Source organism: Dendrobium catenatum, unplaced genomic scaffold (assembly GCF_001605985.2).
Source record: "Dendrobium catenatum unplaced genomic scaffold, ASM160598v2 fragScaff_scaffold_146, whole genome shotgun sequence".
In the NCBI taxonomy this organism is placed as follows: Eukaryota; Viridiplantae; Streptophyta; class Magnoliopsida; order Asparagales; family Orchidaceae; genus Dendrobium; species Dendrobium catenatum.
This window is the reverse complement of record NW_021318608.1, coordinates 2,041,565-2,056,194: the sequence shown is the minus strand read 5'-3', so window position 1 is coordinate 2,056,194 and position 14,630 is coordinate 2,041,565. Positions and strand designations below refer to the sequence as shown.

Here is a 14,630-nt window from a genome sequence, read left to right as displayed (position 1 = left end):
GTTTTTCAGGGGGAATCTCCATATAATCAAAAAACGTCTCCACCGCCCGCTCCCAGTCTAGATAGTCTTCAATGTGCAACTTTCCATCAAAGAATGGAATGTCCAATTTGACGCGGAAGTCACTTGGTTCGCGGTGATGCGTTTCCCATCGATTTTGAGCTTCAGTTGGCCTTCCTTGGTCATCTTCAGCGGAATCGGCATTATCATGCGGGAAGTTTTCATCTAACTCTTCTTCCGATCCAGATAAATCGGGAATCACCTGTCGGCCGCGGGGCGGATTCCTGATATTTCTCAAATTGTCTCTGGGTAATCGGAAGGGGATGTTCAAACGGGGATCGGGAATAGGGGTAGGGTAATCAGGCAACAACAGTGGTAATGGTGGTAGTCGATGACGCACTTCCACCGTGAATCTATGGAATGCGTCAATGAGTTCGGTCAGTTGTTTTGCGGTGCTGTGATGAGCAGCCCACAAAGCGTCCAGACTTCGATCTTCGTCGAAAGTCGAGCGTTTACTGCTTTCCGCCATCAATGCCGGACTCGGAATCTCTGGCTCTGATACCAAAATCCTGGTGCAGCGATCGGAAGAAGCAAACCTGCAAAGAAAAATAAGAACACAAGAGGAAGGAGGAAGAGGAACGAAGGAGAAGGGAAGCAATGGAACAGTAATTTCATATATAATTTTCTATTCTCAAACGTTCTCAGCTGCAGCTCATAATGCCTCTACTCAAAGTGAGCTTAAAACAGTAAAAAGCAAAAGTAATTCTAATTACTGGAAATAAATAAATGCTATAACAGAAATCTGTTATGAGGTAGTGGTTTTCCTCCCATCACGTGGCCACGTGGATATTCCACATGTGCGCTGCATCACTTCGTTTGGGTCTACAACATCAAGTTTAAAATTTTGTTTTAAAAAGCAATGAAAAAGTTGTCCTAAGATGTTTGGGACGACTTTCTTTTCGCTCAGTAAAACGACTTCCCAGTACATTTACCTAAGACGTTTGGGACGACTTTCTTTCCGCTTCTTAAAGCGGCTTCCTAGTACAAATATTAAATGTACTAGGAAGCCGCTTTACGAAGCATTAAGAAAGCCGTCCAAAATGAAACCTTAGTCTCTTGCACATAATAATTTTAAAATAATTTTTATTTACCCTTTGGATCACCAGCACAGTTTCTTTTGATTTATCCTTTGAATCATCATCACAAAGACTCATAGAGAAGAGTTAATAATAGCCATCTCAAAGAAATATAAGTATAGTTGATGAGACCTTTAGGGAAGAACATGTATTTTACCCTAGTGGGGCGCCTTAGGCTTCATTTGAGATGACTTTTTCATTGCTTCTTGAAGCAGCTTTTTAGTAAAAAAATATAATTTTTATACTAAAAAGCTGCTTCAAGAAACAGTAAAAAAGTCATCCCTAACAAAGCCTTAATAGGAATTTTTATTACGTCATCCCACCTGACGTAGAGATACGTCCTCCCAGAACTAAATTCGAGCTAAAAAATGAGAAATACCGAGCTAATACCGAGCAATACCAAATAATAACAAGGAATATCATCATGTGAAGACCAATACCGAGTTATACCAAGCTATACCGAGCAATACAAAAAAATACCTAGTTTTTATACCTAGTTTTTCCTAGAAAAAACTAGGTATTTTTTTGTATTGCTCGGTATAGCTTGGTATAACTCGGTATTGGTCTTCACATGATGATATTCCTCGTTATTATCAAATAATACCTAGCAATACCGAGCAAAAACCGAGTTTTTTGGCGGTGGGAGAACGTATCTCTACGTCAGGTGGGAGGACGCAATAAAGAGAGGGGGTGGGGCACATAAGCAGCACCATGAAAAGTTGGCCACTCTTGGCAAGTTTTTTAATTGAGTGGTCGATATTTGTGAATGGATGGTCTTGACAAATTAGTAATTCATAGATTCCTTCACGTGATTTTTATAATGCACGCTTTTATAATAAATATAATTCTTAATGATCTAAATAGGACCTGATAATAATTATTGAACTTATTGGTATTTAGAGGATTGGAAAAGATAATTAAAAATTAAATTTGGAAAGAAATTTGATAATGGCATATGTGCCGTTGAGAGCACTAAGGTGCTTTGCTCTTTATATGATAGAAGAAAAATTGAAGTGCTTAGGCTTAGCTCTTTATATGACAGAGTGGACTGTAGTCAGCGGGCATCGGGGGTCGGAGTGGACTATAGTCGATGGACGACGGAGGTCCGAGGGATCATAGTCTGGGGGCTGTAGTGGTCGGAGGGATCGTAGAGGGTGACGGAGGTTCGAGTGGATGGTAGTTAACTGGCCACGATGGCCAGAGTGGATCGTAATCAGTGGAGTGATGAATTGGAGCGATGAAGGTCGTAGTGGACTGTAGTCGGCAGGCGACGGTGGTTCGATGGACCATAATCGGTGAGCTTTATAGGTCGAAGGGACCGTAAGTGGATAACAGAGGTCCAAGTGGACCGTAGTCTGTGAACCGTAGTCTGCGGGTGACAGTTGTCAGTGTGGACCATAGTTGACTGACAACGGTGGTCGAAGTTGATCATAGCTCGCGGGCAACAGAGGTCGAGTAGATTGTAGTCTTTATGTTTAAAATGTTTGCATCAAGATTCGTGCCCAATCAAGATAATTTTTGATGACATATCAATCTTAAATTGTTTATCATTTTAAAATAATAAGTTCAAATATATTTTCTTAACTATCTATCTCAAGTCTAAATAAAAAAAATTAAAGAGCATATTTAAAAAATTAATTTATCCCCTAATAGAATAAATCTTTGCCTTGGCACTATGGGGCTGTTTGGTTGCCTGCAAAGTAAACGTAATGTAAAGTAAATGCAGTGTAAAATAAATGTAGTGCATTCCAAATACATTGAGGTTGTTTGGTTGTCTGCAAAGTAAACGCAGGAGAAATATTTCCCTTGTTTGGTTAGGAAGATCCAGAGTAAAGTAAAAGTTATTTTTTTTTTTAATAATTTGATAGAAACCATGGACATTCATGCAACCATCTCTTAGTATTTTCATCAAAACCTCTAAAAAATTTTCTATTCTATTTGAGGCAGCTATAACTTTAATAAAGATGACTATAAAACTACTATGATAAAAGTAACTTTTAAAAAATAATTTACTATTACTAAGACTTCATTTAGGACTACTTTTTATTATTTTTTAGTATAAAAATTATAATTTATATAATTTTTATATATAACAGAGCAATAACAGAGCAAAACAGAGACTCCGATGCATCAAACATAATGCTCTTTTTTCTTTAAATTTTTCTAAACAATTGTAATAAATATCAAGGGATTTTGAATAAAAACAGAATCATTGAGGAATTTTGTTAAAAAAATTTATCATTAGAATTCACTGGGTTTTTCCATGCCTCAAAGAAGAACTTTAATTACCCATCGCCAGGATTCTATTTGTTTGGTTTTTTTTAATTATTGAGCCCGCAATATCTCTGCAGAGAAGTGGCAGGGAGAAGATAGTCGAGAGTAATAGTAAATTATAATTTTTATAGAGAGAATGACCGCCGCCATATCAATCCCGCGAATCGGCTTTTCTTCCGGATTCCGATCATTTATCTTCCGCAGAATAGGAATAATCAGCTTTTGAATAAGCCAGGCTTGTACCGCGATGAAGAGGATTCGAAAAGCGGCGTTAATGGCGGATAAGCTGATTCGGCCGAAGAGGGCGACGATGTAGCAAATTAGGGAAGTGCAGAGTAGATCGTCGGCAATGGCGGTGCGGACGGCGAGGAATCCGATTTCGGATTTGTGGATTTTGAGTTCGGCGACGAGGCGGGTGATGATTGGGGAGGAGGAGACGGCGATGGAGATGGACGGAGCTGTGCGGTTGATGACGGTGAAGGAGAAGAGGATTCTGGCGACGGCGGAGATGACGTCGGTGACGGCGATTCTGATGTGATCGCCGGAGCAGCCGAGGATTGTTTTGGGATTTCGAGGGCGACGACGAAGAGGTAGAAAGCGAAGGCGATTGAGCTGATGTGGGCAATCGACTTCGTTCATCCGCGCGAGAGCGACGGTCTGTGCTCCTTCCTTTCCTTCGTTGCTGTTCGACTTCGGCTCGCTGTTCGACTTCGCTCTTCGCAGGATGGCACCAGGCGAAGAATTTCAAACCCGCTCATTTTGAGCGACTTTCAAAGTCGCGGGATCGGCCTCTCGAAATACACCCCTAATACATTTGAGTTTTTTGTTTTGTTCCGCTCAAAATTAACCAAACAGAAGAATTTAGTAAATACATGTATTTATTTTACTTTACCCTCCTAATTCAGGCAACCAAACAGCCCCTATATACATTATAATTCACTTGAATATGATGAAGTATCTATCATTAATATACATGAACATTCTAGATACACATATAAAAATTTATATTTTAGCTATATAAATACATGAAAAAAAAAAAAAAATCATTACATACCGGGGTCTTGCCTCTTCGGCGCCGCCGGTTGCCGGTTCAAGTGAGCCGTTTATTTTGGCATCGATTGCGGTAGTGTCGTGAGAGAACAACACCGCCTCCTCCTCACCTGAGATATTTGTCTCCCGCTTCTGTTTTGGTTTTGTTCTTTGGTCTTTCTCCTGGGTTCCAGGTCTGCTACCTGCACTTCCCTCTTCACGTCCCCCTTTCCCGCCAAACCCTAATTCGATGCTCTGGATGATGGATTGATCGTACTATAGGGGCGTGGCGTTGGAGTGAAAATGGTGGAGAGACGGAAGCCTCTCATATTGTCCTCCACAAGAGATCTTCTCGATTCTGTACTCTTTTCGGCGAATTCGAGTGCCGAAGGGAACGATGGGAGAGTGACCGCTTGGAGGCGCCCATCACTGCACCTGAAGGCGGGAATCCTCAGGTTTTCCGGTGATGGCACAGGAGGAAGCGAGCTTCATGAGTGCGTGCATCTGGTGGGGGTATCTTCATCGGTGCTTAAAAGACTCTGTGTGACCTCTGGTTCAGTGGTAAGTATTTGTTTTCTGAAGTTTTTTAGTGTTGGAAAGTGGTTTTGAGACGAAAAGAAGGGAATTATTTATTTTATTCCGTGTTTCTCTTTGTAAAAATGATGATGCAACGATCAATCAAATTCGAAAAGAAAAAGAGAAATTTGAAACTTAAAAACATCAATGAGCTAACGATTTTTTTCGTTGCAATAGAGAACTCTTGTTGTGGCTAATTTGATCAAATTTAGGACACTTGAAATATCAATACCAAATCTTTGATAATAGAATTGATTAAGAAAAGAATTTATCAAAGTGAAGAAATTTCTTGCTCACCTAAGTATAAAGATATATATTACCTGGAAGTTATCTTTCACACTTGCACCACATTTGAAGGAATCCCACATCTTCCTAGATTAAAAAAATGTATCGAACTGAATTATATTAATGCATGATGCACCTTGAGCCATCTAATCAAACATAATTGATTAATCTCCAGTTGAATATAAGTCATGATTTTTACTATCTCATCTAAAATCAAACTAAACTGTGCCTAACTGAACCAAAAATCCGATTTAAATCGAACTAAAGCTGAACGGAACTGTTTGGTCCGGTTTCATTTTTTAAGTTTTGGTTTTGATTTCCACCATTGATTTTTGGTTTGATTTAAAACCATGGTAGGTTTAATGCCAAATAGAAATATCTCCTGCCCTTCATATATCTTTTATATTCTTTTTATCATTCAATTTTTATTAGTTTTCGTTAAGATTTTGTACTCCAAATCTTGCATGTTGATTAAGCTATATTGGGTTACATGGTACTCCTCTTCAAGGCTTGCATGGTACTACTAATTTTAATATTTCAAATAATCAATATTTTACATTTGTGGTAGGATAAAAGCAAGAAGAAGTATTGATTCTTTATTTCAAGATTTCGATTGTGGGGATATTTTTTGATATGCTTCAAATCTTATAAACATATTTAGGTTCTCATAAAGAACGCTGATACCCATGTTGGAAGGCTCGTGAAAGTTTTAGCTCTTGATCATCCAGTTTTAGATTCCATACAAAAAGAATATAGAACTTCTACCATTATTCCTTCTTCACAGCACGTAATGCGGGTTTTACCTTCAATTGAGTATACTGCTAATCACATAGTAACATTTGATGTGGAAGTTGCTTATGTCACTCCACTATTAGCATTCAACCTTGGATTGCATGTTTCATCCCTTAAAGTTCTTCTTCATGGAGGTCAAGAATCTTTGAAGTCTCTTTTTGAGGTTGAAGAGATGGAAACAGTGCAGGAAAAGAGGAATGAAAATGTGAATGTTGTTCTTGTCTCATGGACTAATTTGCCTAGATATGCTTCACATCTAAGAATTTCTTTCATAAAGATGCCTCAGTGTGGTATGCTTGAATCTCTCAAGGGAAATTCTAAAATTGAGGCTGATGATCGCCAAGATTTGATTGATTCAGCTTTGAATGATTACTTCAAGGTGGATAGGTATTTAACAAAAGGAGATGTTTTCTGCGTTCAAATAGACTGGAGTTGCAATTCAGAAATGTGCACTGTTTGTGACAAAAACTCTACAAAACATTCCAATAATTTGATATACTTCAAGGTAAGATATCCATTTTCTTCTTCATAATCTTCAGCAAGGCAAGGAATTATAGAACAGCTGTTTCTTTTGAATTTTTACGTGTTGAAGGTGTGTTCTCCTTTTCAGGTGGTGGCATTGGAACCATTAGATGAGCCAACCCTTCGTGTTAATCGCAACGGTACAGCTCTTATTCTTGGAGGAAGTGTGGAATCTGCTATTCCTCCAGATTTCTTTATTGGAACTTCTAGAAATTGTATGCCCTTGCAGGGTGATACAGTGAAAAACTTGGCATCCATTATTGCACCTGTCATATGCCCTTCTGTGCTGTCATCAAAATTTAGAGTTGCCATACTCTTACACGGTCCCGCAGGTTCGTCTACGTTTGCTATTTTAATTTTGACTGTCAATTTTAATTTTACTTGCATGAGTGGTAAGTTCAGCTATGTGCATAGGGCGTGGAAAACGAACTGTTGTTAGATATCTTGCTGGCCGGTTTGGCATGCATATTGTGGAGTACAGTTGCCATGATCTCACAGCATCATCTGAGAGGAAAGCTGCTACGGCACTTATTAATGCCTTTAAAACTGCTCTTAGGTATTGCTGAATGATTAGATTTGTTATCCATCTCTTTTCTTATTCAATGTTGTTTTCATCTTTCTTTAGTGTAACAAACTATGGTTGTTTTATCATGAATTGTCTTTATGACCTGCATCTCTCCAATGACTTCATGATGTAGTATGTCTTAGGTTCTAAGATTGTGCTAGACCGGTCCACTGGACCGGTCTTGCCGGTCCATATGCAACCGGCTTGCGAAACAGGGCGGGATCTCCGCCTCCTGCGGAGATTGGGCGATCCAAACGCCCAAGCGGAGAGATTTAGGAAAGTTTTTTGAGGGATTTGGGAGGAAAATTTGAATGTAGGGACTGTTTAGAGATTTCCTTTTGAATTGTATGTATTAAATAATTTGTTTTCCTAGGGTTAGGGCATCTTGAATTTGGCTGAAATTTAAGATCACTTAGATCCAGGTTTTCTTTGGGCTCTAACCGCGTCTAGAGATTTGGGAGAGATAGATCATCCTCTCGAATAGAGGATCAATTGTATCTTGCTGTTTTTTCTTCTTCTACTATTGAATTTCAAGTGCTTTCTTCCTGATTTTCCCACTGGTTTGGAGAAAAACTGTTGTTTACAGCAGGAATTCTGGCAAAAAACTGCTGTTGACAGCAGAATTTCAGCCTGTTATCACCTATTTGGGGCTGTTTCCTATCAGATTGTTAATTCTGGTTTCATATTGTATTTGGAAACTAATAATATGGTATTCTGGTTTAATATGGTATTAATTCAAAGCAGTTATTGACTATTTTTGATGAAAAAATGATAAAATTCGATTGAAAAGAAATTTTTATGATGTTCCACTAAAAATTAATTACTATAATTGAGGATAAAAAATGCCATACACACTATTAAAACCTCATAAAAAATTCAGTCTAGATTGTATTGAATTCAACAAATATAGACTCCCTTTCAACCAATAATGGAAAAAATGTAGGAGCAAAAGTCAAAAGATGGAAGAAGGGAAATATGTCATTAGAAAAGCATGCTTCGTGCCTTTCCCAAAATCTGATCAATGATTGAAATCTCTGATTAAATGAAGAGAAACAGTCTCCACATCCACACAGAATTTTACCTACGCCACAGTTTATCATAAATGGCTTGGAATTTTTATATAACAATTTGTAAGAAATTGCTCAAAAAATTTTCAATAAACTGTCTAAAAAGTTAGGCTTTGTTGATGTCTTCTTTCTACTTGCTTTATGGTAGGAACCATAATTTAAAAAAAAAGGTCTATTTGGATGATTTTTATTAGAACCCTGGATTAAAGCCTCCAACGGCTAACTGATTTAGTATCCAATAAGAACATTACGCGTGTACCAGTATTGTCTATATATTAGCTTGTACCTAGGCTGAGTCAGATAATAAAACATAATAACATTTCTTGGTCTCTGTTCCTTCTTCTTCCTCAGCTCCGGCGTCTCTTCTTGCCGGAGTTATCTCCTCTCCGTTTCTACAATTTTAACCTTTATATGTGATCCGTAAGTCATCATAATGATTGTGATGAAAATGGGTTCAAGTAGATATATGGTTGCTAGAAATCAAACCAAAGTGGCCAATTTATGTGAAAAGAATCATGAATTCATTACCGATTTTGCTAAATGGGCCATCTTGATACAAAATAGTCCAGAAAACTCCTCACTGTTCGAGCTGTACTTTAAAAATGATCAGCACGAGACGAATTTAGGATAAATTTACGAGCTCAGACACTCATATGATTAAAAAAATTAAATACAAAGTATAATTAGAAATTATATAGAAGGGATTGCGCATGATTTAATGATTTCAGATTTCTAAATGTTGTTTTTAGTATAAAATTATTGATTTTTCATTTGTATTAATTATTATTATTATTTTGTTTTTATAAAAATTAATAAATAGTTTTTTTATGATTTGTGAATTTATGCTTTGCATAAGCATCTTATTGTAGATCTGTGACTTCTGTGTTAGCAAACATAGACTTGCAAGGTCCTGCATGCCTTTTTGTTTTTTTGATTTCTTGCTGACAAATGCTGAATTTCTAAGTGTCTTTTTTTTAATCATTTTCTCTATGTTTGTTCGCGTGTTAACCATAATATTTTGGACGTGTATTTAGTTTCATATTTGAATTTTTTATTATTTTTGAATGAAACAATTTATTATTAGGTATTCACCTTGCATACTTCTTCTTCGCTCGTTTGATATGTTTGGGAACTCATCTGCTAATGATGGTTCAGCATTGGATCAAGTTGCCATTACATCCGAAGTTGCATCAGTTATTAGGGATTTTACTGAACCTTCGCTTGAAGATGAAATCTTGCACCCAAGGCAAATGAATGTTGGTGGTTTGGTACGAAACTTCTAGTCAAAATTCAATGATAATATTTTCATTACAGATTTTTAGCTCTTTTTATCGTTTATCACTACAGTTTTGTTAATTCGTCATCAGTAATTGCCCTTTCTTTTTTTTTTTGGCATTTCACAAATCAGTATTTAGTGGAACCTGAAAAAGTTAGCAGGAAGGGTGTCTTGTTGGTTGCAGCTGCTGACCGCATCGAAAGTCTTCAACCTGCTATCAGGCGATGCTTTAGCCATGAGATTAGCATGGCTTCTCTGAGTGAAGCGCAGCGCTTTGAAATGCTGTTTCAAGCACTTAAAGGTATTAATACTGCAAATAATGAGGTATGGAAGGTAATGTTCTCCCATCCTGTTTTTACGGAGCTTCCTGCATTCAGGTTTAATAGCAAAATTTTACTTGCAGAACATCACTCGAGAATTTTTGAAATACATAGCTGAACAGACATCTGGTTTTATGCCGCGGGACATAAATGCTTTAGTTGCTGATGCTAGCGCCGGAGTTATAGAGAGGATACTAAATGGTGGCAGCAATTATAATGTTGAAAATGGAAATTGTGTCCCATTTGCCAAGGATGAAGGAGGCTCTCGGACATGCTCACTTGAGCATTTGGGCAAAGAAGATTTCTCCAAAGCTTTAGAACGCTCTAAAAAAAGAAATGCTTCCGCTCTTGGTACTCCTAAGGTGAGCCAACATTAAGGCTAGAGTATGCTTTGTGACGCTTTGTCTCAGGTCAATGGGGCATTATCTCCATATATATTGTGTTAGTAAATGACGTGTGATTATCAATCCCTTGCTGATCCTTTTGTTTTCCATAAGTAACTGTGTATATCAGTTATTCTAATGTATAAATTTGCCTGTTTGAATGATATAAATCATGTACCACTTATGCTAAAGCCTATTCTTGTAGTTTACTGCACAGTAACTAGATTTGCTGGTCACATTTAAGTTTCTAAGTTTACACTCCTATCTCAGGTGCCTAATGTAAAGTGGGAAGATGTAGGTGGCCTTGAGGAAGTGAAGAGGTCGATTCTCGACACTGTTCAGGTTAAGTTTTCTAATTGTTCTCCCTTCTCTCCTTTTTGCAATTGATTGATCACTTTTTAAAAAACACAGCAGGTTTGCAAACAGATTGATGCAGAATAGTTACATAAATTACCATGATTGTTTCCGTTTTAATTAATATGGCAGGAGTTGGGATAGTTATTTCTTCCTCTAGCAAAATGAATCAAAATTTTGGCATAATCAAAGTTCTCATATAAACAAATAATTGTAATCTGATGATTGGATTTGTAATACATTCTTAGTGATTTTGCAAATTTAGATTGGTTAAAGAAACTGTAATATTTGTAATGGTTAAAGAAACTGTAATGTAAAACCTAAATTTTTCGAATATTATAATATCCTTTTAAATTCTTTTGCTATGAAAAGCTTGCATGACAAAAGAAATCAAAATTCTTTTATTTATTATGCTCCTGAAAGAGTTAGGAGGGTTCACGGTGGATTGTAGTGGAGCTCTCATGCACAATAATTCAGATGTCTGTGACTCGGTTGCTTTCCATAATTATTAATGTTATTATTGATGCTCAGTGCAGTTGCCTCTTATTCATAAGGATTTATTCTCTTCTGGATTACGCAAACGGTCAGGTGTTCTTCTTTATGGACCTCCAGGAACAGGAAAGGTCTGCAAATCTATCTAAGTGGCTAGAATGATGTAGAAGTAGCCTGTGTTTAAATTTTGGGATTTTCTATAAATTTGCACTGTGTATCCTCCTACTTGTGACGATGGAAATTATGAGTAAAACTGATACCTTTTCGGTATTTTCAGACTCTGCTAGCAAAAGCTGTTGCAACTGAATGTTCCTTGAATTTTCTTAGTGTGAAAGGGCCAGAGTTGATTAACATGTACATAGGAGAATCCGAAAAAAATGTTCGAGACATATTCCAGAAGGTATTTTGCTATAGAATGCACAAAAAAATGGAATTGTCATCATTGCATACTTATATTACATATGAAATTTAATTATCTACAGGCAAGGTCAGCACGCCCTTGTGTCATTTTCTTTGATGAGCTAGATTCTCTTGCTCCTGCCAGGGGAGCATCTGGTGATTCAGGTGGTGTTATGGATCGAGTTGTTTCTCAGGTGATTATTATTTTTGTTTATTGTAGATGCCATCTGATTGATGCTTTCATGTTTAGCTTTATCAATTTTTTTTTTATTGATGTTTATTATTGGTAGATGCTTGCAGAAATCGATGGCCTTAGTGATTCCAGTCAGGTACTTTCAGTTCCTTGAATAGACTTCTTTTTTTCGGTAGCAAATATAAAATGCCTTGTTTTTTTATGCTTAGTTGCTTTTCAAAATTCCTGCAAAGGTTTGATTTAGTATAGGTGCTAGCAATGGACCTAACCCTTTTTTTCAAATTTCTTGCCAAACATCAGGATCTGTTTATTATAGGTGCAAGCAATAGACCTGACCTTATTGATCCAGCACTTCTACGACCAGGCCGATTTGACAAACTTCTCTATGTTGGAGTGAACTCTGACGCTTCTTATAGAGAAAGGTTTACAATTCCTGAATCAGAATTTATTCCTTGTCCTTTGCAAGACAATTAACATTAACTGGTTTGTTCAAATGTGTCAAAACATTGCAGGGTTCTTATAGCCTTGACACGAAAATTCAAACTACATGATAGTGTATCTTTGCTTTATATTGCTAAGAGATGCCCTCCAAATTTTACTGGTGCAGACATGTATGCTTTGTGCGCGGATGCATGGTTTCATGCTGCAAAGCGGAAGGTATGATAACTGATTTTCTAACATCTTTGGCTTTGGATTTTTTTTTTGAAGGATATTTAGTAATAATTTTCACTTATAGTTTTACAATTATAAGGTAATCAGCTATTACTCTTGATAGAAGCAGCTTGATTTCAATTGGTTGCATTTGTCCATTATAAACCCATTTTTCCGAATCTAGCAAACTTAGCAAATGAACAGCCTTCCCCGTTCATTTGTAGAGAATAGGGTTATCCTTCGAAGAGCTAAAGAAGGAAGTTATTCTTATTATACACATTTGTGTCTCGGGTATAGATAAATGTTTGAGTATCTAGCTTTTGAAGAAGCTATGCTGTAGGGAGATCTAGCTTTTGCGGGTAGCGCACCTGGGCGATGCTAAGTGACAAGGATAATAAGTTACATGTATGAGGAACATGAGATTCACTTGACCCTTACTAAAATCAAGTAAAACTGAATTATTATCTATTATTCTGCAAATCTATTATTTATCACTATTTATCTTTTAAGTTTAATACAAATTTGAAACTGTTTCTCCTAGGGACTCCAGCCTTATCACAGCATTCTATACGCTATGTACGTACCCCCCATTTTCCTTGAAAGCCATACCTTAGCGGTTGGAAAAGTTTAAATCGGATAACTTTTGCAATGTACTTGATTTCCAGGAAATTTGTCTAGCTTTAGCCACCCAACACTAACTCCGACTTTCTCAATGTAAAAATATGACATTGCACATGTACAACAAGTGCATGTGTAGAATAAACGATAAGTATTATATACTAGTCCTTTTCATTGATTTAGAGAATGCTTGCATTGTGGTTCTGTAAAAAAAAGGCCGATTAAAGAGAACTTTAAATCTATTACTTGTATTTGATAGCGTTTTGTTCAGTGAATGCTTAAATTGAACAGTTATATTACTTGTTGATTGTTCATAAAGTGTCCAAAAATGATATCGCAAGACAACCTAGAAAAAATGGTCAAGTACTTGCCTATAAATTTTTTTTTTTTTAAAGTATCCTAAAACTGACTTTTAAAATAGCATCTTACTTTTTATTTCCGTAAGATGCCATAGTTTGGAGAGAGTTGTCTTAGATGATTTGGTCACATAAAATGATGGCCTTTCGATGACCCGATTAGGAAAATAGAGGTATTAGATTTGACTTATGTTAAGAAAGGTAGAGGTGGACCTAAAAAAACTTGGTTAGAAAATATTAGAAATGTTCTTTCTTTATTAGATTTAAATGAGAATTTGACTTTTAACATGACACAATGAAGAAAAAGGATTCATATAGCCAACCCCACGTAGTGAGACAAAGGCTTGATTATGTTGTTGTTGTTGTATGATTCCATAGTTTATTTGGCCTTAAAAAATTTATTTTTTTCATGTTAAAGTTAGTGTGGTTCTTCGTCTTTGTGAACCTGTTTGTCATTCGCAATACTTCGACTTTATCTCTTAATGTGATCACGTCCTTCACAATTCACAATTATTTTGTTATTTATCTGGGCCATTTCTTAGGTGAATCTCTTGATAATTGTTTTTCTGACTTTGAAAATATCCTTCATTCTTCTTTAGGCTTCTCACAATCTGCAAGAAACAACTATTATAGATGAAGCCGAATCGGTCACTGTTGAGTTGGACGATTTTATGAAGGTATGCTTCAAATTCATAAGCACACTTTTATGATATGGGTAGAATTTGCAGCTTTTGGTAAGCATATGGAGGTGCCGTTCTGCTCACCTTTTGGTAGCTTATTGGCAGGTCCTGGGTGAGTTATCGCCATCATTATCAATGGCAGAACTGAAAAAATATGAACAGTTGCGGGATCAGTTTGAAGGCTCTTTGAAATAGGAGGAAATCAGATCATGGTAATTATTCAAACTGTTATACCTTGGCTGAGGCCTCATAGTAAAGAGTCAAAGTTCGTTAGCATAAAATTTATAGTAATGTAATTTATTTCAAAATGAGTGTGATAAATGATAAATCAACTAAAATTTGTATAATATATATATATTTCAAATTCCAGACTGAAAGATGAGAATTCTTAGTTTATCTAAGCCTTCAAACACAATAGATTTTCCCCTTAATACTGTAATTTGCATAAAAAAATTATCCTATGAGAAATTATCTATTGAATAATTAGATTGATTATATTACAAAATTGGGGCAATGGCATAAGTTATAGATCGGCTAACATTTAAGTCATTTTAAAAAAATTAAATTAAATATGTAAATCAATTAGTATAAGATTATAATCGTTTTGCCTATGTTAGAAACATTTTTTATCTTATAAAAACAATTATATTTAAACCATAGAGATT

General features: G+C 36.4%; 1 protein-coding gene across 5 annotated transcripts; it reads left to right on the top strand.

Moving 5' to 3' along the window:
- Nucleotides 1–4,524: 4,524 nt before the first annotated feature.
- LOC110094005 (peroxisome biogenesis protein 6) lies at nt 4,525–14,363 on the top strand. Of its 5 annotated transcripts, XM_028701065.1 has the most exons (17): nt 4,525–4,631; nt 4,725–4,997; nt 5,959–6,594; nt 6,700–6,943; nt 7,014–7,167; nt 9,328–9,511; nt 9,652–9,843; nt 9,923–10,201; nt 10,493–10,564; nt 11,113–11,199; nt 11,346–11,468; nt 11,551–11,661; nt 11,758–11,796; nt 11,961–12,082; nt 12,173–12,317; nt 13,885–13,962; nt 14,071–14,363. In XM_028701065.1, exons 2-17 carry the CDS (start codon nt 4,740–4,742, stop codon nt 14,158–14,160), a joined length of 2,814 nt encoding a protein of 937 aa, XP_028556898.1. In that variant the 5' UTR covers nt 4,525–4,631; nt 4,725–4,739; the 3' UTR covers nt 14,161–14,363. The 5 variants fall into 5 exon arrangements, 4 of the variants coding, with proteins under 4 accessions (XP_028556898.1, XP_028556911.1, XP_028556906.1 ...); XM_028701078.1 differs by having other exon boundaries at nt 4,539–4,997; nt 6,469–6,594; XM_028701073.1 differs by having other exon boundaries at nt 4,539–4,997; nt 9,328–9,499.
- Nucleotides 14,364–14,630: the final 267 nt, after the last annotated feature.

What these genes read in the sequence shown, in the direction of transcription:
- LOC110094005 (XM_028701065.1), top strand. Translation starts at nt 4,740, where the DNA reads ATGGTGGAGAGACGGAAGCCTCTCATATTGTCCTCCACAAGAGATCTT. An exon ending in CGATTCTCGACACTGTTCAG is followed by an intron (nt 10,565 to 11,112) that starts GTTAAGTTTTCT and finishes TGCTCAGTGCAG; the next exon opens with TTGCCTCTTATTCATAAGGA. An exon ending in GACCTCCAGGAACAGGAAAG is followed by an intron (nt 11,200 to 11,345) that starts GTCTGCAAATCT and finishes CGGTATTTTCAG; the next exon opens with ACTCTGCTAGCAAAAGCTGT.